Source organism: Phyllobates terribilis, unplaced genomic scaffold, assembly GCF_046119375.1.
Source record: "Phyllobates terribilis strain yellow unplaced genomic scaffold, ASM4611937v1 Scaffold_7__3_contigs__length_470593459, whole genome shotgun sequence".
Taxonomy (NCBI): Eukaryota; Metazoa; Chordata; class Amphibia; order Anura; family Dendrobatidae; genus Phyllobates; species Phyllobates terribilis.
In genome coordinates, this window is record NW_027362767.1 from 86,788,149 (window position 1) to 86,815,392 (window position 27,244).

The window sequence follows — 27,244 nt, forward strand, 5'->3', positions numbered from 1 at the left end:
AGAAAAGAACCTGTTGCAGATAAGAACCAGCTGCAGACAAGGACCTTCTGTAGATAAGAACCAGTAGTAGACAAGAACCTGCTGTGGTCAAGAACCTGCTGTAGACTAGAACCTGCTGCAGAAAGAACCTGCTGCAGAAAAGAACCTGTTGCAGATAAGAACCAGCTGCAGACAAGAACCAGCTTCAGAAAAGAATCTGCTGCAGACAAGAACCTTCTGTGGACAAGACCTGCTGCAGATAAGAACCTGCTGAGATAAGAACCAGCTACAGACAAGAACCAGCTGTAGACAAGATCCTGCTGTGGAAAAGAATCTGCTGCGGACAATGACCTGCTGTGGACAAGAACCTGCTGCAGAAAAGAACTAGCAGCAAAAAAAAACTGCTGCAGGTAAGAACCTGCTGTGCTCAAGGACCTGCTGTAGATAAGAACCAGCTGTAGACAAGAACCTGCTGCAGATAAGAACCAGCAGTAGACAAGAACCTGCTGTGGACAAGGACCTTCTAGAGACAAGAACCTGCTACAGAGAACAACCTGCATGCAGACAAGAAGCTCCTGAAGACAAGAACCTGCTTCGGACAAGAACTAGCTACAGACAGGATCCTGCTGTAGAAAAGAACCTGCTGCAGACAAGCAACTGCTGCAGACAAGCACCTGCTGCAGAAAAGAACCTGTTGCAGATAAGAACCAGCTGCAGACAGAAACCTGCTGTGGACAAGGACCGGCTGTAGACTAGAACCTGCTGCAAACAAGAGCCAGCTGAAGACAAGAACCTGCTGCATATAAGAACCAGCTGTAGACAAGAACCTGCTGTGGACAAGAACCTGCTGCGGACAATGACCTGCTATTTACAAGAACCTGCTGTGGACAATGACCTGCTGCAGACAAGAACCTGCTGCAGACAAGAAGCTGCAGAGAACAACCTGCATGCGGACAAGAAGCTCCTGATGACAAGAACCTGCTTCGGATAAGAACTAGCTACAGACAGGATCCTGCGGTAGAAAAGAACCTGCTGCAGACAAGCACCTGCTGCAGACAAGTACCTGCTGCAGAAAATAACCTGTTGCAGATAAGAACCAGCTGCACACAGGAACCTGCTGTGGACAAGGACCGGCTGTAGACAATGACCTGCTGTGGACAAGAACCTACTGTGGACAAGGACCTGCTGTGGACAAGGACCTGCTGCGGACAATGACCTGCTGTGGACAAGAACCTGCTGTGGACAAGAACCTGCTGCGGACAAGAACCTGCTGCGGACAATGACCTGCTGTGGACAATAACCCGCTGCGGACAAGGACCTGCTGCGGACAAGGACCTGCTGCAGAAAAGAACCTGCTGCGAACAAGAACCTGCTGCAGAAAAGATCTAGCAGCAAAAAAAAAAACTGCAGCAGGTAAGAACCTGCTGCGCTCAAGGACCGGCTGTAGATAAGAATCAGCTGTAGACAAGAACCTGATGCAGATAAGAACCAGCTGTAGACAATAACCTGCTGTAGACAAGGACCTTCTAGAGACAAGAACCTGCTGCAGACAAGAAGCTGCAGAGAACAACCTGCATACGGACAAGAAGCTCCTGATGACAAGAACCTGCTTCGGACAAGGACTAGCTACAGACTGGAACCTGCTGTGGACAAGAACCTGCTGCGGACAAGGACCTGCTGTGGACAAGAACCTGCTGCAGAAAAGAACCTGCTGCGAACAAGAACCTGCTGCAGAGAAGAACTAGCAGCAAAAAAATACTGCTGCAGGCAAGAACCTGCTGCGCTCAAGGACCTGCTGCAGATAAGAACCATCTGCAGACAAGAACATGTTGCAGATAAGAACCAGCTGTAGACAAGAACTTACTGTGGACAAGAACCTTCTGCAGACAAGAACCTTCTGCAGACAAGAACCTGTTGCAGACAACAACCTGCTGTGGACAAGAAGCTCCTGGTTACAAGAACCTGCTGCGGACAACAACTAGCTACAGACAAGAACGTGCTGCAGACAAGAACCAGCTGCAGACAAGAACCTGCTGCGATCAAGAACCTTCTGCAGACAACAACCTGCTGCAGACAACAACCTGCTGTGGACAAGAAGCTCCTGGTTACAAGAACCTGCTGCGGATAAGAACTAGCTACAGACAAGAACAAGCTGCAGACAAGAACCAGCTGCAAAGAAGAACCTGCTGCAATCAAGAACCTGCTGCGGACAAGAACCTGCTGCGGACAAGAACCTGCTGCGGACAAGAACCTGCTGCGGACAAGAACCTGCTGCGGACTTTGCCTATAATTAAAAAGGGTTAAACTACAGCATACTATACGCAACACTCTGTATGTAACATGGAACAACAAAATTAGAATAATTTGGAAATTAAAGATAAAATAGTGTAAAGAGCTTGGAATACATGTGTCCTGGGAGCTGCAGGAGGCTCTACAAAATAAAACTATATGTATGTGTAGCACCACGAGGACTCGGCTGCTACAGGGGTATTGCACCTCGAACCAGAGGTGTGGTATTCCACTCCCGGGTAAGGATGGAGTGTGGAACTGAGCTCAGTTAGCTGCATGCACTACACTCACCCCATTTCCAGGGGACAGACCAACGGTACTCCCACCAGATAGATGTGCAGGTACGACAGCTTCTGTCCCCGGCTGGAGTGGGGGGGGGGGGACATCCCAGTGGTGTAGGAGCAGAGAGGGGAGGGACTCTGGGCATAGGTAGGAGCCCATTGGGTGCTAGTCACCTGGGCTCGGGTGTCAGAGGGGAGTATATAAGGTGGGCACCATCTTGGATCAGGGGTCTGTTAAGAGAGGAGCTCAGCCAGAGAGGGCTGACAGGGAGCTGTGGCTCAGTCCGGGCCCAGCTCCAGAGTCAGGCCTGGAGTGGAGGCCTGAAGCAGAGAGACAGAGGAAGGAGAAAGAACAGAAACGCCAGGAGAGGCCCAGAGACGCAAGAGAAGAGGGAACCTTGAGATCCCACGAGCTAACGGGTGAAGGGTTGGCAGAACAGGGTACCGGATCCCAAACTGGTGGAGGCCAAATATCCTCAGCCAGGAACCGGAGGTCGTGGACAAGTTTTGGCGTTACCCCTCGCCATATCCACCAGGAAGGCAAACCACGTATAGGGTCAGGGAAGCCGGGAAAGGTTTCACCACCAGAAGGCCCGAGGGAGCCGGACAAAGGTGGATCCCTGGTGGGGACGGCCAGTAGGAAGGAGGAGAGGGGAGCTCAGGACCACGCTCTGGAACTGCCTGGGAGTTGGCCGAGTCCCGCACCTGGTGGATGCAGCACGACTCGGGTCGTCATCACCTGCAGGACTGACGTTAATAACAACTGTGAGTAAAGCATTGAAAACCGCAATCAGTCTCTGTGTTCCATCGCACCACCAGCACCATAGGTACCGGGACACTCTCACTATCACTCCCTTCTCCCGCCCCAGCTGCCCTGAGGCTATACCTCTCCCGTTGGGGGTTATACCACCATAGCTGCACATATATACCACCGGCCTCAGCGGACTGTTTTGCAGCGGCGGTTTCATAACCGCATTCAACGGGTGGCGTAGTCGAACTCTATAACAACATTACAAATAGATTGCCGTCGGTTTGACCACCCTCGGCACGGACCGGGTCCCCGCCACTCGGAGACTACAACCCCCGTTGGATCCGGCTCCGGGTATTCCCCGCATGCGCAACGCAGCACAACATGGCCCAGGGGGCGCGTCAACTTTGGCGTAGTCGGCAGGATTACGTGCCCGCAACCACCGGGTACTGCGTGCCTGAAGAAAAGTTAACATGTACCTCAAAAAGAAGTCTCCCGCCAATTCCGGAGGGTTCCCGCCATCGGACGCCGTCCGGAGTCGTTTCCCGCCGTTTGCCCGCCATTTGCAGCCTTTACCCGCCATCCGCGGAGTTTCCCGCCATCAGGAGACGATTCCCGCCATCTGAGAAGGTTTCCCGCCCTGGCAGAGCGGACGCCATTATGGGCGTGCCAGAGGGTGGCAAGAGACCACCTCCCATCGTGGGCATGGCCCCAGAGTGGCGCCAAAGGGAGAGACCGCCCCCACCAGCCGAGGCTACAATAATGGAGATGTCCATCAGAGTGGGGGGGCTGCCCGTGAAACTGACAGTCACCAAGTTGCCCCGGGACCACTCCCAATGGGGGCGGAGAGAGAACAAAGCTGAGAAGATGGGTGCGGCCTGGAGGAGTCTGGACAGATCGCACCCGGAGATGGAGGGAGAGTCGAGCAGCACCGACCCCGTGGTCCGGAGCCTGTTGCAGGCTGCCACCCCAGAAGGCCTGGTGGAGATCCTGGCACAACTCCCCAGAGATCGGGAGCGTGCACAGACCGCGCTGGAGGCCTTGGCCCGGAAGATGGCCCGAGTACAGCAAGAAGCACTGGCCGAATGGAGAAGGGAGATGGCCCAGCAGGCTGGAACCCGCCAGAAGAGGACGCCACCCGCAACGTGGGGCATGTCTGCCCCTGAGGATGGTGCAGGAGGGACGAAGGCCGGAGACGACGCCGCGGAGGGAGCTGCAAGGATGGAAGCAGGTAAAGGGGACGTCATCACCCCGTGCCCAGTAGCCGTAAGCCTGCCCCAGCTCCCCGTCGCAGAGCCCGAAGTCATACTCACCGAGCCCGTTGCCGCACCGCCACTGCTCCTAACTAGGCCTCAAGCGGCAGGAGCCGCGGTCACGCCCTCTGTTACGCCACGCCCCTTGACCCTGAGCGCGGTAAAACAGGAAGTGCCACCGGCCTGGGCGCAAGGCTGAGTACCCCCGGGCGCCGCGGTTTCCACAGCGCCCTCTACCTCCACTGTGCCGCCGGCCTGGTCGCAAGGCCTGGTGCATCCGGGCGCCGCTGCCCCCACGGCCCCCTCCTCTCCAAAGGTGCCATACCTGGACCCAAAGAGGATGCCTCCGGCCTGGACGCAAGGCCGGGTACCTCCGGACACCGCTGCCCCAGCGCCCTCAACTTCCACAGTGCTGCCTCTGGGTGAAGATCTCTTCGCGCAGCATACTAGCCCGGACGGGCTGCCCTTTGTGTGGCCACCGGAGTACATCAACCCCCGACTCCGGAGGGAACGACCCCTGTGTGAGCCTCTGATCCCGGCACTGGCGCCCGCCAAAATTGTCCCGCTCCCGTTGGAGGACGCCCAATTCGCATGGGACCCGACCGGTGAAGACCTCATGGGGTTCACCAAGGAGACCCGGGCGGCCGCAGCCCGGCGTGAGGAGTGCTGCCGTCAACAGCTAGAGGTCTTTGGGAGAGAACGGCGAGAGAGGCGGATCCGCGAGGAACAGCTGCAGGTCCAAAGCGCGGAGCAGAAACGCCGGGCCCGACGAAATCCCCGTACGGCCCACGGTCCCCGCGCCAACGGGACCGTAATAAAGTTTCAACTGGAACACGGCTGGGGCTTTATCCGAGACCACCGAACCCCCGGCGACGTCTTTGTCACCCGCAGGGATGTCGAGAGCCACCTGCCGGAGGGACACCGTGGACGTGACCTCTACCCGGGTGATGTGGTCACCTTCACCCGGCATCAGTGTGCTAAAGGACCGTACGCCCTCCACGTACACCGGCTGACTGAGGAGGAGTTGCAGGATGAGGAAGACCAAGAGGACCCGGACGGGTCTGAAGACTACCCTCAGGAGAGAGCACGGAGAGGACATAGCTACTGAAGGGAAGTAGCATGAACAAAGAACTGTATATAGTTACCCGTCGGGGTACAAGGATTGCTGCTAATTGGAGTGTGGTCCCCGTTGGGACTAGAGTCGAGTTATTAAAGGAACTGTTTCCTGTGTGCCCCTATCCCTAACCAGGCTGAGGACTGTGAGCAGCCACTTCCTTATTCCCCACTGGCCGAGGACTGAGAGCGGTCACCCTGTAAATAGTTGCGCTTCTTAAAGCGCCCCCTACTGGTTTTATAAGAACTGTTTTTCTATCACGAAATTAGTGACTGTTGCACTTTACCTGGTCACAAGTTGCACGGTGGCCAGAGATCAAGAATGTGTTGGTCAAGAATGTTTTATATGAAAAAGTTTTATATGATGCTAAAAGAGTTAATGGTATTTTATAAGTGTGTGCAGAAAGTCTGATAATGTTTTCGTAATGTTTTATACCTGTAACGTTAAGAAGAACAGAGTACCTCCCATAAAGGGATGAGTTTTCAGTTAATATGTCTTACATGCAAGTGTACACTTTAAAATTATTGTATGTTTTATATTGTTTTGCTCTTTTCCAGCCCGAGGACGTGCTGTGATTTACCAGGGGGGAATGTAGCACCCCGAGGACTCGGCTGCTACAGGGGTATTGCACCTCGAACCAGAGGTGTGGTATTCCACTCCCGGGTAAGGATGGAGTGTGGAACTGAGCTCAGTTAGCTGCATGCACTACACTCACCCCATTTCCGGGGGACAGACCAACGGTACTCCCACCAGATAGATGTGCAGGTACGACAGCTTCTGTCCCCGGCTGGAGTGGGGGGGGGGGGAGGAACATCCCAGTGGTGTAGGAGCAGAGAGGGGAGGGACTCTGGGCATAGGTAGGAGCCCATTGGGTGCTAGTCACCTGGGCTCGGGTGTCAGAGGGGAGTATATAAGGTGGGCACCATCTTGGATCAGGGGTCTGTTAAGAGAGGAGCTCAGCCAGAGAGGGCTGACAGGGAGCTGTGGCTCAGTCCGGGCCCAGCTCCAGAGTCAGGCCTGGAGTGGAGGCCTGAAGCAGAGAGACAGAGGAAGGAGAAAGAACAGAAACGCCAGGAGAGGCCCAGAGACGCAAGAGAAGAGGGAACCCTGAGATCCCACGAGCTAACGGGTGAAGGGTTGGCAGAACAGGGTACCGGATCCCAAACTGGTGGAGGCCAAATATCCTCAGCCAGGAACCGGAGGTCGTGGACAAGTTTTGGCGCGACCCCTCGCCATATCCACCAGGAAGGCAAACCACGTATAGGGTCAGGGAAGCCGGGAAAGGTTTCACCACCAGAAGGCCCGAGGGAGCCGGACAAAGGTGGATCCCTGGTGGGGACGGCCAGTAGGAAGGAGGAGAGGGGAGCTCAGGACCACGCTCTGGAACTGCCTGGGAGTTGGCCGAGTCCCGCACCTGGTGGATGCAGCACGACTCGGGTCGTCATCACCTGCAGGACTGACGTTAATAACAACTGTGAGTAAAGCATTGAAAACCGCAATCAGTCTCTGTGTTCCATCGCACCACCTGCACCATAGGTACCGGGACACTCTCACTATCACTCCCTTCTCCCGCCCCAGCTGCCCTGAGGCTATACCTCTCCCGTTGGGGGTTATACCACCATAGCTGCACATATATACCACCGGCCTCAGCGGACTGTTTTGCAGCGGCGGTTTCATAACCGCATTCAACGGGTGGCGTAGTCGAACTCTATAACAACATTACAAATAGATTGCCGTCGGTTTGACCACCCTGGGCACGGACCGGGTCCCCGCCACTCGGAGACTACAACCCCCGTTGGATCCGGCTCCGGGTATTCCCCGCATGCGCAACGCAGCACAACATGGCCCAGGGGGCGCGTCATATGCAGAGTGATAATGTATATATACAGTAAACATTATTTGTTCCCCCCATTGCTTATATAGTGTCAGCATATACCACAGTGCTGAATTTGAGATTATCACTATTCTAATCAGTCCCTCTCCATAGTGAGGCTCACAATATTCTTTTCCTATTTCAGACACATGCGATTGGGTCAGTTTCAAAGGAATCCAATTAATCTAAGTATGTTTTAGAGGACCTGTAGGAAACACAAGCAAAATGCATAAAATACACCATACTATGCTACTCTCTAGTATACTAAAACAAAAACCTAAAGAGATGAACTGGAATATAAGTTGATGTGCATGCAGCATGTAGGCGTATGTTCACACTGGCCACTAAACAGAAAAAAATAAGATAAAAACAAAATAAGCAAATACCTTGCAGCAAATAAACGAAATAGCATTAGTGCATGAAAACAATATAAGGTACTTAGTTAACATAATTTTAATCAAAATTACGTAAAAGCCATCCCACCATGTCAAGGTGACCCTATTTGGGACTGTCCTTACCATATGTCAAGTGACATAATGTGAACAAGGGCTGAGAAGGACTGAGACCCGGATAATGGACACCCAGCCATGAGGAACGATATGAATGTAATGTCCAGCTCAAGGAAAAAGGAGGCCTTCTCAGTCCTTGTTCACTTTACATCACTTGACATATGGTAAGGTTTTAATACTAAAAGTTAGGACTGCCCCGAATAGGACACCATGACGTGGTGGGATGGCGTTTACATTTTTAATCAAAATTATGTTACCTAAGTCCCCTATATTGTTTTCATTCACTATTGCTATTTAATTATTTACTGCAGGGTGTTTGCTCATTGTGTTTTTACCTTAGGTTTTGTCTCTACTATACTTCTAATTCTGCCTATAAATGTTGCAATCAGGGTCGTAACTATAAGAGGTGCTGGGGTTGCAGTCCCACCTGGGCACTGGAGTCCCTTTGGACCATCTGAAAAAACCTAGCGGGATATTCTGCATTGGGACCAATGAGTTTTACCTTATGCCACTGAATACAATGTATGAATGTAAACATGAAGTTAATCAGATCCTTCATTGATTTCCTAAAAGTATGTTACATTTATGCACTGGCAAACTAGGGCCCCTGTGCAAGAACAATATCTGGTCTCTTTCCAGTCCAATATCTCATAATAATGCATAATTCCACCTGCTTTGGAGGTGGAAATGGCTCCCTGACCTTTTGGGCCCCTGTGCGGATGTACAGGTTGCGCCAATGATATGTCTGCCCGTGCATGTATTGCTATATCTATATCTATCCACATGGTAATAGATCAATACTTCAGCATCGAATACAACATAAAAACCTGCATTGTTAATTATTACAATGTTGAAAACTCCACCTTAAATTGGACTTGTTTAATAATAAACATGTGACTACACAGCAAAGACAACCACATTAGCCCAAATACCCAAAATATTCAACGAATTAAACTTCTAGAAAACTTTTATACATCTATGCTTTCATGAATGTCAATAAAACAGGAGATGCCAATGTGAATGTACCCACGCTGAAAGCACCTAATAAAGATGATTCTTTGCAGACAAGCCACACGATTAAATATCCACACAAAGATGTTTATATTGATCCTCCAAATGACCTCTTCTCTGCTATAAAGGGGGAAATTTTATTAAAATCTGATTATTTTTAGAATGTGCAGTGTTCACACATTACAGATAATTTGTGGATTTTCAGTCTGGATTTTGGGATGGAAAATCCACAGCAGAATACAGCACTAGCAAAGTTAAACACTTACAACAACTCTGTTTTTATTTTAAGGCCAGAAATTGGCCTGTTTTACTGAATTTGCAATCCACAACATGTCATTTTTTCTTCTATATTTAATGCATTTTTAGTGTGGATTTTCCCAGTAGATATGAATGGGGTGGCTTGAATCCAGAATGAAAATATAATACTGTGATGTTTGCTGCAGGTCTGCTTCTGACCCCCCCAAAAAATTCACAAGACAAAAATTGTAAAAAAATAAAATGAATATATTCCCCACTTCTGGGGAGCCTGGAATAAGCCAAGACTCGCATAGAAACTCTGATGGCATGAATCACCAGTGAAGGTAAGTATCTTAATTTTTTCCTAGTGCCAGTCCACTGTGTAATCTGCAGCAAGAGCTAGACGATTTGCTGCGGAACGTGTTCACTTACCCTTGTGTGTGAACTTACCCTTAAGATAAATATTTGTAATTTAATTTTTGGCCACATATCTGGAAGTAGGTAGTAAGAAGTTATTACACCTAAGGCCTCTTGTACTTATGCTCAGCTCTACATCATCGTTTCCATCCGGTGTTTAACTAAAACGCCGGATGGAAAATAATGGAGAAACTGATCCTATTTTTTTTGCTATGGAATCATTCTGCCTGTCTAACCATCAGTTTTTGCACCGGACAAATGCAGGTATTGGTTTTACGAAACATTGCAATCCAGTCCCTGATCAACATTTGGGAATAAAATTGTGGAAAAAGCTTGGTGGTAAATTATTCATTTTTGCCATCAGTTATGATCTGGTTGAGTTGCATCATGCTAAATAAAAAATGAGCGCAGTGCAATGGATATGTGTGAACCCAGCCTAAGGAGTAATTCACAAAAATACTCAGAATGGTCTGTGGGAACAAAGTAAGTGCAATAGGGTTTTATCTAGTAAACCAATGTCTAAGGAAAATCAGTAATTGCTCACCTTATGTGGTTGTGTAAAACACAACACAGTTAGGTTTTAGAAAGGAGATGTTCCAGTTGCTGCAGCTCCACAAGTTGGTCCATCCAACGTGGTATTGAAGTAGCAGAAAATGTGGTCAACCTGCACTGCTGGTTTCATATACACCATAAAATTCCAATATCTTTGGTATAAAGGTGCCAGTACAGTTTTATTCTTAACGCGTTATGAAATTGAACAAACTTCTTCCAAGAGAACCACTCAGAGTTCTCCTGAACCGGAGTGTGGTGGTCCTGAAGAAGAAGTTTGTAAACTTCGAAACGCGTCAAGAATACAATAAAACTGGCACCTTTATACCACATTTTGGAATTTTAATGTGTATAGGAAATCAGCAGCACACATTACCTACATTTTCCACTATTTAAGAAAAAATATTCAAACAATATTAAATAGAAACAGAGAAAAACAGAAAAACTACATAATTTACATTTTTGGCTAATGTGATTATATTGTGCAATTACGCAGTCTACAATTTACTTAAATATATGTAACATAACAATATTGGCGCTGTTTTAAAACAATATACTTGATTTAGAGCTGCTATCGCTTCTCTTCTATCTATATCTCTCTCTATAAATTTTATAGTTTTATTATGATTCATAAATATATTAACATGTATAATATATAGCAAAGCAAATATGCATGTATAATATACACTTAGTCATAAATAAGTGTAAATATATATATTTGTGTGTGTGTGTGTTATATACATATATACACACATAATATATATATTTTTATATATATATACACACACATATATATATATATATATATATATATATATATATATATATATATATATATATATATATATATAAACTATGGTATATAATATATACATATAAACTTTCTTGCACTGTTCCGGAAGATTGCAAGTTAAGCATTTGTTCAGAAAGCCACAGAAGCTCTTGTTTGTCTTATAACCCCTTGTTCTCATAAAAATACTTTAAGTATTTCTAGGATCTGTTTGCATTAACCTATTGGATGCCAGTGCTGCTCCTCTTCACATGCCACTTTTTGTTCACAACTTTTGTGCTGACAGATGAGCACAGAAGTTTCCACCATGTCTTACAGGCCCCTGTGTTACTAAGGGTTGTGAGATTATTACAAATACAGTCCAATATACATCATTAACCAATATATCAGAATATGTAGTATGTGCATACAAATAGACAGCATTGGATATTTAGCTAAACAAAAATTATTCTTACTCCTTGAGAAAGTAAGGAGAGAATGGGTTAAGGGATTTATGATGTTATCCAGTTAACATTTAACTAGGGCTTCTGCAGGCTTCTCTGATTTAAAATGCTTATTCTTAAGATCACCATCAGATTCTTCTCTTCTGTGCTGCATTGTCTCCCCGGAGAGAAAGGTATATTACAGGGCATTCACAAATCTATTATCCACAACACACTATGCCAGAGTTTTACAGGTTGAAAAAAAAAATAATAATTAAGTGTTAATACTACATACAAGACATAGTGTCCTGTACTGTATGATGCTACTATGTGTCTGGAAAACGTCAGCCTTTGTGTCAACTCTTTATTTCACCTGAGTCAACAAACAATCAAGTGTTAACCTTTTTTTTTTCCTACTAGATTTAGATCGCTCTCATTCCCAAGGGAACTTTCTTTATTGAAGCAAATAATAATTAAAATACAATAACCTAATAATAGAATATTTGATTATCGGTAAGAACATTTTTATGTTTGTTTTATCATTTTGAAACATGAAATAACAATTTGAAAAGAACAATAACATTGCAAACAATTTGAATATGACGTATTAAAATCCTAAAATATCGTGTGTGTGTATATATATATATATATATATATATACACATATATATATATATATATATATATATATATATATATATATATATTATCCTTAATACAATAATTTATAAATAAAATATTGATGTAAATTATGTCGTTCAAATATGATATGAGAACTTAGGTGAACAGTCACCTGAAACATATGCAAATTGTTACATTTTTTGTATTGTAAAATATTTTTGCGTTCTTGATGTTATCAGTTATCAGGGATATTTCAATTAATTCATGTGCTGTGGATTAATGTTAATGGTGTTACATATACATATATAGATAGCTGGATAGAAAGAAAGGTGTATATATATATATATATATATATATATATATATATATATATATATATATATACACATATATATATATTTTTTTTTCTCTGCCTCCATGGATAAATATAGTGCTTCTACAAACAATGCATTTAACGTGTAACAGATGTTATTAAAGCCCTCGCAGCTGAGACCTTCGAAATTGCAACAAAATTATGCAAATCTCATGATGTAAGAGCTGACCTTTCCTTTTAATAAATAATAAATTTGCATCTATTTGCATGCAATCGCAATGTAGTGTGAACTGTGCGCCTTGCGTGCAGCTACTGTGTGAGCGACTTGTGTGTATTTGAGGTTCATATTTGTGTTGTGGCTGTTTTTACATTTGTTTACCTGTGAGAACAGTTACAGAAAGCTGTGTGTATTCACTATGTCTATGCCCTTTGTTACTACTACTGTTCCTCCAACATAACATACAGAAGGTCTTTCCCGTTTCTAAACAGCTGTCTTAGTATTTAAGCCAGCAAGAAGACTATCTGAGACTTGTAGTTCCCTAATGACATGTGCATAATAAACCGTATAAAGACCAATATACTTGGTTTCTGTAAAATATGGGGAAAAAAATAAATATATAAATATATATATATATATATATATATATATATATATATATATATATATATATATATATATACACATATATATGTATATATTATACATTATATATTTTTTATTATATATTATATGATATATATTTAAAGATAAGGATATATTATATATTATGGTTATATTATATATATAATTGCAAATATATGGCAACAAAATTAAAACAGCATAATACATAATGCAAATAGAACAAAAGAAAAATACAAATAATAATAATAGTAGTAATACTAACAACAGCAGTAATAATAATCATAATAGTAACAATAATAATATACAGACAGCCTATATATATATATATATATATTATGTCAATTAGATAATAAATATATATATATATATATATATATATATACATATATATATATATATGCAAACATATGACAAAAAAATAAAACAGCATAATAATGAAAATAGAACAAAATAAAAATAATAATGGTACTAATAATAATAACAGTAGTAATAGTAACATCAGTAATAATAATAATAATAATAATAATAATAATAATAATAATAATAATATACAGACAGCCTGAGTATACACATTCTATTTTTATTCAACATTACAAAATGAACTATTAGAATAGTACATTAATATTATTTATATATGTTTTCTTTACTATTATTGCAATTATTTACTGTTAATATTCCATTGTTTCTGCAGCAACCAAGTCTTCATTTCTACGTGTGTATGCCTCTCCACAGCTTGAGAACTTGCCATGCAGCAGGAGGAGGCTGTTCCTCACTTTTCCTTGCCATTGGTTTGTTATTTACTAGTGGGGTGGTCACCTGGATACACATCTTTATACCTGGGGCCTCACTTTCAGAGAACTTTGCTCAGTGTGCTCTCCCCATGGGTGCAAGACAGGTGTAGCTCTGTCTCTGCTGCATGTTCTAAGGTGCAGCCAGCTCATGGAGAGACGTGTGTGGGGAAGGAGGGAGTGAGGAAAGAAGAGGAGGAGGAGGAGAGACAAGGAAGAGGGAAGTCCTTTCTATAACGTAAGATCCACATCAGCTCACTCTGCACTTTCCCAGTTCCCCTCCTGCTGCCATTTGATTTAGGGGACACAGAGCAGAGCAGCCTGTCAATCTGCTCATCAACAGCTCTTCTGGTCACCTTCCCTCCTGCTTTTCCCCTTCCACTTCTTGGACTAGTGGGCTGAATGTTTCACTTAGGCACTTGGGATCCAGGATGTTAGGAATTGTAAAAATGGAAGGACATGAGACTACAGACTGGAGCAACTACTACCAGGACACTCAGGAGGTAAGAAAGAGATTTCTTATTTGTACTATTATCCACTGTAACATAAAGAATTGCTCCAACGTCTTACGAGAAAAGTTCTCTCCCTCCAACTACTGCTCGCATTAGTTAGTATTGTTCCAGTTTTAGAACAGTGAGGTGGAACCAGTTCCTCTAGATAGTAGCCACAAAGTTTGTTCCCTAAGGGGTCCTTTTTTCAAAAGAAGTTTATAAAGATGCCCGAAAATGTGTGTTTTCTTCAGACACAGCATTATGGAATGTAGGTGTTTTCAGAGTATTTCAGCCATGTTCTTCTATGGAGTAGTAAACCCTATTCTAATAGGAAGTTTGTTCTCTGATCTTGCAGCATTTGATCTAATATAAAGTATTTCAGAAGTTTCCTTTTAGTTAGAATTGTAAACCAAATAGGTTCTAGTTTAATACACACCAAAACCTCCACTACCTACCTTGTGCTACTTTATAGGCAGAAGTGTCACCCCTCCTGAACACCAGATATTCGCAGGGCTCACAATAGGTTCTTCATTTCTAATTTTATGCCTAGTTATAATCCCATTAATCTCACAGACTATAACCCAACGTTCTCATTGTGATCATTCTTCAAGCATAAAATAATTGTGTGTATATGATATATGATCCATAATGGTGACAGGCTTGGAGATCTGATAGCACTGTTGGGCAATCTAAAAATATTACACTTTTTATAGGAGATTCTTCTGATCCACATCGATGTAGTATTAAAAGTTATGCCTATACTTACAATAAATAATAATAGATTGTTGATACATTGTTGCATCCGCTTTGCTGGGACTCTAGAGCCTTCATTAATGTTCTCACTTTATTATCCTGAAAGAGAAGAGAAAATGACTTCTCTTAATAATTAGACCTCATTGTCACTTATATGTAACATAAAGCCCCCAAACCGTATTGTTTACGGTAGTGAAACACAATAGGCTATTCCTGTAACTCCAGAAATGAACAATGTCTAATGCACATTTATCTGGAGTTAGGAGATTACATTGTATACCTGGGAATCCGCTGACAATGACACATTCTATGCACCGAGGTAGGCGAAGAGATCACCTAAAAACACCTAGCAACTAGGGTGGTCGGGGGATTATTTTTTTGGAAGCTTATTTCTTCTAGAAACAATAAAAATGAATTACTCCTTAAACATTATTACACAATAATTTCTACATTTAGATATTAGATTCGTGAACAAATTTGATATTTAAAAGTGATTTTAAGCATTTGACATAAATCCAATAATTCTTTATTCAATACATATGCAGATATACTACAGACTGGGGTTTGGTTGTGTGTTTTTTTTTTTTTTTTTTAAAGAGGGTGATAATATTAAGTATGTGTAGATATTTTTATTATCAAAATAAACACAAAAGTATTCTAGGAGTGATACCTTAATTGGCTAACCAGAAAAAAATATATATATATTTGCAAGCTTTCAGAGCACTGAGGCTCCTTTTAAAAGCAGTAATTATTATTCTTATTTCCATACTTAATGAATATTAAGTATGGAAATAAGAAAACACTGAGTAAGCTTATGCTTTAAATTATTATACCAGGCTCCTTGTAGATCTATAACTTTAGTGGCTAGGTCATGATAGGACATCAGAGGGTTTAGATATAGTCCACTGATAATATATTGATGCTTTCATCTAGATTTTCATGTTTTTTGACTGTTTTACTTGCTTTACCACCAGGCTTATTCTTCAGTCCCGGTTAACAACATGACTCAAGGATTGGCACCTATGAACACTTACATGACCATGAATAACATGAGCTCCAGCAACAACATAACACCAGGATCTTTTAATATGTCCTACGCTAACTCAGGGCTAGCACCAGGCTTGAGTCCCAGTGGTATGTCAGGAATGGGTGCTGGAGCCCCCTCAGCTATGAATGGCATGGCATCTGGAGTGCCATCAATGGGCACAGCTCTCAGCCCTACCAATATGAACGCCATGTCTGCCCAACAAGCCTCCATGAATAGTCTAAGCCCTTATTCCAGCATGAACTCAGCAATGAGCCCCATGGCTTATGCCCCTTCCAACATAAACAGGACAAGAGACACTAAAACGTTTCGAAGAAGTTACCCTCATGCTAAACCCCCCTACTCCTACATTTCATTAATCACCATGGCCATTCAGCAGGCCCCCAGCAAAATGCTGACCCTCAGTGAGATCTACCAATGGATCATGGACCTCTTTCCTTACTACAGGCAGAACCAGCAGAGATGGCAGAATTCCATCAGGCACTCGCTGTCCTTTAATGATTGTTTCGTTAAGGTGGCCAGGTCCCCAGATAAACCTGGTAAAGGCTCCTACTGGACACTGCACCCTGACTCTGGGAACATGTTTGAGAATGGCTGCTATCTCCGTCGGCAGAAGAGGTTTAAATGTGAGAAGCAACAGTGTGGCAAGGGGGCACAAGATGGGAGAAAGGACCAATCTGGTTCTTCATCTCCCTTGCATCGGATACATGGCAAGTCTAGCCAAATGGACAGTAATTCCTCCATGTCCAATCCATCCAGCAGTCCACAGTCTCTGGAGCATGGTGGTTCTAATGGAGACATGAAGCCACAAGTGACAGGAGGTCCATCACCAATTCCTTCTCACTCATCTCACTCTTTAGTTCATGAGTCCCACCTCCACCTTAAAGGAGACCCCCATTACTCCTTCAATCATCCCTTCTCCATCAACAACCTGATGTCTTCTGAACAGCATAAACTGGACTACAAAGCTTATGAGCAGGCTCTGCAGCAGTATTCCTCCTATGGTGGGCCCCTGCCAGGCATGTCCCTTGGCAGTACATCAATGTCTGGAAGAGGGACTATAGAACCTTCAGCACTGGAGCCTACATATTATCAAGGGGTCTACTCCAGACCTGTCCTTAATACATCCTAATCATCCCTGACTGAGATGGAAAATACCATCCTCTCCCCCCTTTGTATAACTGTTCTAAGACTGTTACTTTATTAACCTATTGCTTCACACAAAAAAAATGTTATTTGAAAGAGAAGATTTGCAGTTTTTGGAGATCTGTCCATGTAATATATAAAGCACAAAGGTCAACTAAGCTGCATCTGTTTGTATTTAAAGAAACTGTCTATCCTGTATATATTGCTAAATGTCTATCGGTTTCTAGACAAGTTTACACACAAGGGTATCTGGGGCAGTAATAACTGGAAGAGAAAAATCACATTAGGTTTTATATATATATATATATTTACTCCAAAATTGTGAAGGACTTTTTGTGCTGTGAAAAAGTTACATTTCTACTTTGCTTTCAAGTCTTTGTTACTTGGGCGACCTGGGCTGGATTTCATTTTGTTACTGGGAAGAATAACTGAATATTGAGGCTATGCCATACTGGTGTCAGCCTGGCAGTAAAACATCCCACTGACTGTTTAACTTTGCTATACATGATTTTCTTTTCTCATTTTATTGTAATTGTTTGTATTTTATCTCCTATAGTGTTATACAAAGAAACATAGGTCACTTAATGAGCAAACATTACAGTCTCTACATGGGGTCACCACACACCACCCTAGATGACTGTTCCCATATCGAAAAATACATACAGCTGTTAAAGCCCCCAAAGGGACAGGTTGAGAGCAGATAATTTTTTTTCTTTATTGTTTTTATTTTTGTTATTTTTTTTTATGGAGATGATTATTCGTTCTTCCCCTGATATTCGTAATTTATTGCATGTATTTTATCTCATCCTTCGCTTTGGTTTTTCTTCTGAATTGGTTTAAATAATGGTTCAATAAAATGCAAATTGTTCAAAATAAGCTTAATTTTATAAATGTAATTGTAATTAAAATATTTTTTGATTTTTAAAAAGATAAAAAAAGAAACAAAAAATAAATAAAAACAGAGCTATAAAATACAGACGTGAGGAATGAGTCTGTTCCAGATGATGAAGGTGCAGTGCGCTCACAGTATTGTGAACTCGACTATATACAGTACATGCATAGATTCATATATACAGTAGTGGATGTATGTGTATATATATTATATATATATTATATACGTGTAAATGTACACACACACATATATATATATATATATAGATATATATATCTATATATATATACGCACACATACATACATTCAGTGTCGCAGGTAGAAGCCAATCAATAACACAAGGATGTACTTTATCCTGTCTAACGTAAAAGAATATATTAGTCTGGTGTAGTGCAATATACAAGTGATTGTCTATACCTATAAATATTGTCTAAATATATACAAGTTGTCGGTAAATTGTTTATAAGGAGATATTTCAGGATATAAAAGAAAGAACAGCAAAATCCATTGTTTCTTGCTTTCCTTCAAATTGCTATTTTTTTTTGCCGTCACACAGTCATATGTGTATATATATATATATATATATATATATATATATATATATATTACACACACATATATATATATATGTTTGTACATGCTTGAATATATATATATATATATATATATATATATATATATATATATATGTAGGCACATGCACAAATATATATATATATATATACACATATATATATATATAGACACACACGAATATATATACATATATCATATAAATATATATATATACATACACACACATACATATATATATATACATATACATGTCACAAATTGTCAATAGTCTTATTACCTGGGTAAAAGCTTTTAGTATACATTTTCCCGACAATGAAAATATGGCAAGATTATATTAATCGTTCATGATACTTCACAGCTAATAATCTTGCTAAGAATAGTGATCCCACGCCAATTCATGGTCAACCTGTCTCCTTTATCATTATGTACCAAGAATCATAGTACAAAAAAAACAAGAATGAACAAATAATTGAAAAAAAAAAAAACAACCCCAAAAAAACACATTAAAAAATTCACAAACAATAGAATAATATCCGAAAATTAAAAAAACTAACAAAACAAAAACCCAGTTTTACTTTAATTGTAAAATACAGTCATAAATTAAATATTTGAATTAGGGGCTAATAAACTATTGTTTTAATTACATAATGGATTAATGCAAACAACTACAGGAACATATAGAGATGTCGCAGTGTTGGATATGATTTAACTTTTTTGATTTATTTATTTTATTTATAACTGAACTAAGATAATGCATTAGATTTACCAGCAGTCCTATGTAAATCACAGATCAGGAATTGTGTGAGACGATAAAAGTAATCTCAACCTAACTAGTAGAGAACTGAAGTCGGCGGATTACAATCCATAGGATAAATTCAGGGTGGAGGTTCCTGCACCAGGGACAGCAGGGGAAGGTTGTGAGATCTGTAGGGGATAGTAGGAGGGAGGTTGCAGATCAGAGCCCCACCATCACTGACTTTTCTTCACATTAGTGCTTTTCAGCGCTGTTTTCGTTTTCAGTAAGGAGGGGACACCTGAAAATGTATTGTCAGGGCCAGGGGTGGATAACTTTATAGACAACACATGTTATCATGTGTAACATATCAACACATATGCATCAATACATGTTATCATGTGTAAGAAACTATTTCCAACTAATGTCAAACTCCAGTAAAAGTTTCTAATTTCTTCTGGTTTGAAAAAAATAAACATCTTAAAACTTTTCTATGCGATACATGAGGGGCTGGGGGACAGATAAGTAGTGAGGTGGTCTAGGGGTATTGCTCAGTATTATCTACTGCTATGAACTACTGTCAGTCTGACCTATCCTGTGTATCTCCTCTCTGCAATGCGGCAATCCAGATGTCGTCTGTCATCAGGCTCCAGTAATAATAGATAATCAAAAGGAAGCAAGGTGATACAGCACTGGGATGAGACAAATCCATACATTAATTCAGAAAATAATTAAAAAAGCAAAATATTTTTACTGTATACCAAAGTATTTGGTGTGGATTTTACCTGCAGACTTTTTGTATGTAAAATCTGTCAGATTTTACAGAAGTGGGTGAGTTTTAATTTAATTACATCCTCATGCTTTTTTTTTTTTCTTTTTCTTTTGCTTTTGAATCTGCACTGAAATTGACTTTTGGTGCATTTTTAAAAATCCCTAGCATGACAATTTATGTTATGAAAATGCACCTTTTTGGTGCCGATTTTACCCATGGATTTCAATGGGGATCATAATTCTGCACTTTAAATAGCTGGCCTGTTTTCTTAAAAAAATTTCTTGCATTTTTTTGTGTTTTTTTTTTTTTTTTTTACAAGAAATGCACATAAAAACTCAGAAATAAGTGCAGAAATATGCGTAGTTTTTTTTTTGTGCAGAAACACATTAAAATATTTCAGTTTAGAAATCCGCACGTAAATTCCGCACCAAATACACAACCTGTATACCTAACCTTTGATGCTTTTACACATGTTGAATGACTCTGTCCCTGTGGTTCATGGGAAAATAATACTCAAGAAAATTGTGTACATTTTATAGTAAATAGTTTTATATTTTTTTATTTTACAAAAGTTTTTAACCCTCTCGGTTTCTACAGTAGAAATAAGCAATGAACACTTGTTTCACTTGTAGAAGCAAAAAAAAAGACACACAACACAGCAAGGTGGATTTTTATAGAAGTTTTTTTTTGTGGGGGGGGACACCTTTTTACACAGTTTAACATTGCTTTTCTTTCAATATTTTATGGGGCAAAAAAGCTGTGGCCAGATTTTAGTGTTAAGTCAATAAATTACAGAGCAATTTTTATGAGTGTGTGTTTTTGGGGTTATTTTTTTGTGTATTTTTTTCCTTCTTAAAAAATACAGCATGGGGTTGTATTTTCGTCATGGTTTTCTATCGGGCTTCACTAAAGTAAAAAAAAAAGACACTTGTAAAAAGTGCATTTTCTTATTGTTTTGTGTCAACCCAAACAAAACACTAGAAAAAATATGATCCACATTTACTAATGTTGCTAATTCCAAAATCTTCTTTTTTCCTGCAATCCAATTTAGAAAAAAATTATATTTATTATTTTTTTTCCGATAAGATGTGTGCACTGCACTAGACACCTTGTAGGCATAATGAAAACGCGTGGACTTGACTATTTTTAAAATGCGTCAAATTTATTCATGGCAACCACCAGCTTTAACGACAAAATAATTATCTAAATGAAGCCTAAGCCTACAAAATATAAGCGTAAGGCCTCATTCAGACTTCAGTGATTTTAGTCGTATGCAAAAAAACATTCCGATTTTCATCAGTGTTTTGGATCCGATTTTTCAGAGTTAGGTCAGGGTGTCAATTTATAATGTTAAATCAATGATTTTCTCATATAAAAAAAGTTGCAAAACTTCTACCCATTATAACGTTAAAAACGGACAACACATGGTTGGCACACTGATGCCATCTGTGTGCTTTCTGTGATTATCACGGATACATAGACTTATAGGGCTACCGCTTCAAAAGATACAACAAAATCCACTTCAAATATTCTTTCAATAACCTGTGATGTGGATTGTGAAACAGATTTGCTTCAAAATCCATTCAAAAGTCTCCGTGTGCATAAGGGTATGTTCACATGGGTTGAATACGCTACAGATTTTCCATCCAAAATCTTTTGATGAAACTTCTGCAATGTTTTACAGTACTAGAATTGTGGATCAGATTTTACACACTGGAGAAAATCCACAGCATGTCAATTTACACTGTGGATTTAAAGGGGTTGTCCAGGACTATTTTTTTTTTTTTTTTACTATGGCTCTAAAAACTACCTGCCTGTTCTACCCGGCTCCAGTTCACTGACCGCTCCTGCCCGTGATTCAGCTGCTTCACGTCAACGGACTAGCTCTTCTTCTTCTCGACTGCTCTGTTGACGGAGTGTGACTGTCGACATCATGCTGATTAATGGCTGCTACCTAACTGCGGGGAGCCAGCTGTCAATCAGCATGACATCGACAGTCAACAGAGCAGAGCGGAGGAGAAGCCGCTACTCTGTCGATGTGACATCAGCGGAAACCGTTGAATCGCCGGCACGAGCGGTCTCTGGCCGTTCTGTGCTAGCCGAGATTGACGCCTGGAAAAACAGGCGGGTAGTTATCAACTACCTGTTAGTCCGTAGGCACATAGTAAAAAAAAAAAAAAATAGTCCTGGATGACCCATTTAACTGCACAATTCACCCTCTGAAATGCATAGCATAGAATCAGCAGGAAATCTGCTACATTTCCACAACAAAGTATGTACAATTTGGTTCACATTTTTCAGTTGCCAATTTTGCTATAGAATTTATACGCCAGTGGTTTTACCACTAAGATTAAAGGGAACCTGTCACCAGAAAAAAACGCTAGTAGCTGCAGATATGGGGTTAATAGGGTTGTGAAGTGGCCCGGCGTCTGCACTTACCTGAACGCTGCAGGGAGAAAATGAACTTTATTCCCCCAGCAATGTTCCTGTCTCAATCACGGGGGTAGTGCCGGCGCTGGTTCAGTCATTGCTCTGTGTATAAAGAGCGGTGGCTGTAACTGCACCCCCGGCCCTGACTGACAGCCGGCCCCAATGCAGAACCAGTGTCAGTCAGGGCCGGGGGTGCAGTTACAGCCACCGCTCTTTATACACAGAGCAATGACTGAACCCACGCCACCGCCGCCACCATTACTGAAACAGGAACACTGCTGGGGGGAATTAACCCCATATCTGCAGGTTAATAGCAGTTTTACTGAGGACTAGTCCCTACAATGAGTGTTTGGTGCTGCAGATTTTCAGCAATAATGAGTGAAATTACGTTACTTGCGTTTTTTCATTGCGTTTTTCAGAACGTTTTTATCCCATTTTTCCAGCTGCGTTTTTTGCTTGTGGCGCGTTATGTTTTAAATAAAACTGCTTTGTTTTGGATACTTTGTGTTACTTAACTTTATTGATAAAGTCAGATGTGGATTGCCTGCATTTTTAGTGCATTTGCATGTGAAAATCCACAAATAAAATGCTTATTGACATGTTGGAGACTTTAAACACGCATCGCAAGTCAGTTTCCACTGTGTAAAAATAAAAGCACCGTGGGCAGGAGATTTTTATAAATCCCATCCACTTTGCTGGAACTGTATGATGCCGTTTTGTTGTTGTTTTTTTTTTTGGGGGGGGGGGAGCGAAAATACACAACATCAAAAATTAATCATGGGAACTTAACCTTAGGCCACGGCCCCACTATCAGTATTTGGTCAGTATTTTTTCTCAGGAGTGGGTGATAAATACAGAATTGGTGACTTGTTTCTATTAAACCTTTTCTCTGATTGTTCCTCACCTGGTTTTGGCTCCCACTCCTGAGAAAAAATACTGACCAAATACTGAGAGTGGGGCCGTGGCCTTACAGTTTCAGAAAAGTGATTGGTATGTATAGAAATCTCTTGCTGTGTCTTGCAGTGCGTTTTTAAACCCATTAGTCCATGGTCACACGTTCAGTATTTGGTCAGTATTTTACATCAGTATTTGGAAGCCAAAACCATTATACTCTTCTTCTGACTGTCCCACTCCTGGTTTTGGCTTACAAATACTAAGGCAAAAAACTCACCAAGTACTGAAGATGTGAACACGGCCTTATACTACATGTCAATTTCTCTTGCGGTAAATGTGTTTTACTTGTAGATTTTCCCCATAGATTTGAATGAGATGAAGAAAAGCCACAGTTAAAAAAACACATGTAATCCGCACATGACTTAATGAAGTTTTATCAAAGCCAAATACCAGGAAGTATCAAAAAGATAGCAGCTTTAGTTAAAACATGCCAAAAAATAGGCAAAAACACCAACTGAAAAAAAGCAAAAAAATAAAAACCTGCAAGTAACCTAACTTAGCTAATAGGTGCAGGAATGCTACAGAAAATCTGCAACATCAAATACTCCTTGTGGGAACGTAGCCTAACTGTGCTTGCTATGAACATATTTCAGGTGCATCTGCCCTTAATCATAGCTGATTCCTTGTGTCGGGCCAGTGATTGTGCTCAGATCAAGGGCAGTTGTGCCTGAATCAGCTATTGCTACCAGATACCTGTTGTTTTTAGCTTCTCACTTTTGAACTAGGTATTATAGTATCCAAGTGCAGGATCATCCTGCGTACTCCTGAATTTCTGCTGGACTTTCTGGTACCACAAGATATCCGAGCACAGCAGGTGTGCAGTTTGGATGGATCATTTCCATTAGGTTGGTAACCTGCTTTATTTTTCTCTTACAGATATGAGATAGAATCGTTAAATCACACTATTATATGTGACTGTTTGTCTCTTCAATGTGAAATCTCCAACAGGGCCCCCAACTATTATGGGTCTTTAATAGTAAAAGTCTTTTTCAAATGGTCCATAGGGACCTTTCGGCCCCCCTAGGCTCCAGGGCCCAGGTGCGATTGCAACCCCCAGCACCTACTATAATACGCCATTGGACCAGTGCTCTCAATTTCCTCCTAAATGCCGGCATATAGTTCCCCGCTATATCGTATGCTTTGTGCCACAAATATAACGTCATGGCGGCCTACTAATTAGAAGAGTGCCAGGGTTACAGGTAGGAGGAGGTCTCTGGCAGCCACAGATTACCGAGCATAGACTTTTGCTCCGATATTTTAACGGTTTCTGGTAAAAACTTTAGTACATTTGTTCGCCGTCTGGACACCACCCCTCACACTAAGTTCCACCCACTAGTTTAAAAAAGTTTCAAGGGTGTCAAAAGAGGTGCATTAAATCATAGAAATATGTGATTTTTTTTTTTTTTAATGCCATAAATGTGGTACAAAGCCGCTCATAAATGTCCCCCTTAATGTTTCTGGAATATGTGTATTTTACCATATGTATGCACATCTAGGATTTGTCATTAACCGTGTTGTTAATATGATGCAGACCTCAACTGAAGCGGAGATGTAAGACCACATCCACACGTTCAGTATTTGGTCAGTATTTTATATCAGTATTTGTAAGCCAAAACCAGGAGTGGAACAATCAGAGGAAAAGTATAATAGAAACACGTCCCCACTTCTGTATTTATCACCCGCTCCTGGTTTTGGCTTACAAATACTGATGTAAAATACTGACCAAATACTGAATGTGGCCTCAGAGCATAGTGAATGGTTCACATCCTTTTTTAACTAGCCGCTGAGTACTCCATTCAGGGAGTTATGGTTAAATAAAGAAAATGGTCCCTTGGACTCTTGAACTAGCTTAATCAGGCAAGCGGAGTCTAAAAAAGGATTTTTTTGGAACAGTTTATTTATTTTACTCACTTATATAGCGCCATTAATTCCATAGCGATTTACAGTCATTATCTTCACTGTCCCCATTGGGGCTCACAATCTACATTCCCTATCCGTATGTCTTTGGAGTGTGGGAGGAAACCAGAAAACCCGGAAGAAACCCACGCAAACATGGGGAGAACATACAAACTCCTTGCAGATGTTGTCCTTGGTGGGATTTGAACCCAGGACCCCAGCGCTGCAAGGCTGCAGTGCTGACAGTTTGACCCTTTCTGGATACAATACAGCTGTTTACTGTGAACCCTTCCTGAATTAGGGATTGTATTAGAGTATGTGTGCTCAACGTTTATTAGACATTTTCCTGAAGCGGCGTCGTTCTTGAGGCGGCAAGTAGATTTTTCACTGCTTGTTGGTCCGTGTCCCATGTTCTGCACATGCCTCTCTATTAGATTGCAGTCCCTTGTCTTCTCCAAACTGGCCACTGCGGAGGCATAGGGGAACGCTTTGGTAAGTTTGAACCATGCCTCCCGTCTTTCCATTGGTGTAGGATGGACCAGTGCAGATGGCATTAATGCTGTGCCCATCAGGCAGCATAGACAAGCTGTGACACCAGGCTCAGGGGTTTTCCCATGCCTCTGCAGGGGCCATTTTGGACAGACGGGGCACTAATCTAGGTGACTGAAGCAGCCGAAAATCAAGGGCATCAGGTATGATGACTATACATGGGAAATGTATAGTTCCTTAAAGGTTAACTGGCTGCTTTAAATGCAAAAGGGGTGCAATAAAAGACATAGCCCATGGACTAAGGTGGCGCTGTCCATTATTAGGTACAAGTTTCAGAAGCCATGGTATTGTAATAATTCCTAATGTATGAAGAATGGAACAAAACTGATAAAAGTAGTAAATCCTGTACATGAGTGGGGGTATTTACCATGATTATATGGATTGTTTCCATCTATAGGATCATATATTGTATCAGATTTTGGAATTTTTGAGTATTTTCCCACTTCACTGTCCGCCTGTGTACGTCAATGTGGTGGTGGAATTTTGCAGTAGTTCCTATGTTTGTACGTGTCTGTCTGTCTATACCAGGCTGTCAGTACATGGAAATGCTTGTATGTCTTTCCCTTTCTCTGTTGGCTCACACAAGTCGGGGAGAGTTCACAGCTCTGAACTTTGCCCACATGAAGGTCCCAGCCCTCTTTGTCTCAGCTTTAATCAAACAGTTCCCTAAAACATCCATCTATAAAGCTAAGAACGAAAACCCCTTTCTCTTAGGGTCTGCAGATACCAAGTAGTTTTCATGGCAAACAATAATTCTGGAAGAAGGGATGTAGAGAATGTGCGGCACATTGGTGGATTTGCTTCCATCCCCTGCTCATAACATGGTCACACAAACTATCACAATGTATGACAGGGCGATTATCTAGTGGTATAGGAAGCTGTAGAGCATACATGTCAAACTCTGGCCCGCGGGTCAAACCTGGCCCGCAGAGTTATTATATTTGGCCCCCGACACCAGAACCACCACCCCTATGTGGGGCAATTATTCTGTATGGAGGACTTTGTGGGGCGATAATACTATAAGGAGGACTATGTGGGGCCCCCTATACTGGAGGGAGGGCTGTGGGGGGCCCATTATACTGTATACTGATAGACTTGTTGGTTTGGTTTGATCCATTTTAGAAGAGCTACCGTAGCACTAAAAAAGTGAATGAGTAACCAAACATTTTTTATCATTTTTTCTTTTTTAAT

General features: G+C 41.6%; 1 protein-coding gene across 1 annotated transcript; it reads left to right on the forward strand.

Annotated features, from left to right (window-relative positions):
• Positions 1–13,744: 13,744 nt before the first annotated feature.
• FOXA1 (forkhead box A1) lies at positions 13,745–18,225 on the forward strand. The gene is made up of 2 exons (XM_073638935.1): positions 13,745–14,319; positions 16,035–18,225. Exons 1-2 carry the CDS (start codon positions 14,248–14,250, stop codon positions 17,235–17,237), a joined length of 1,275 nt encoding a protein of 424 aa, XP_073495036.1. The 5' UTR covers positions 13,745–14,247; the 3' UTR covers positions 17,238–18,225.
• Positions 18,226–27,244: the final 9,019 nt, after the last annotated feature.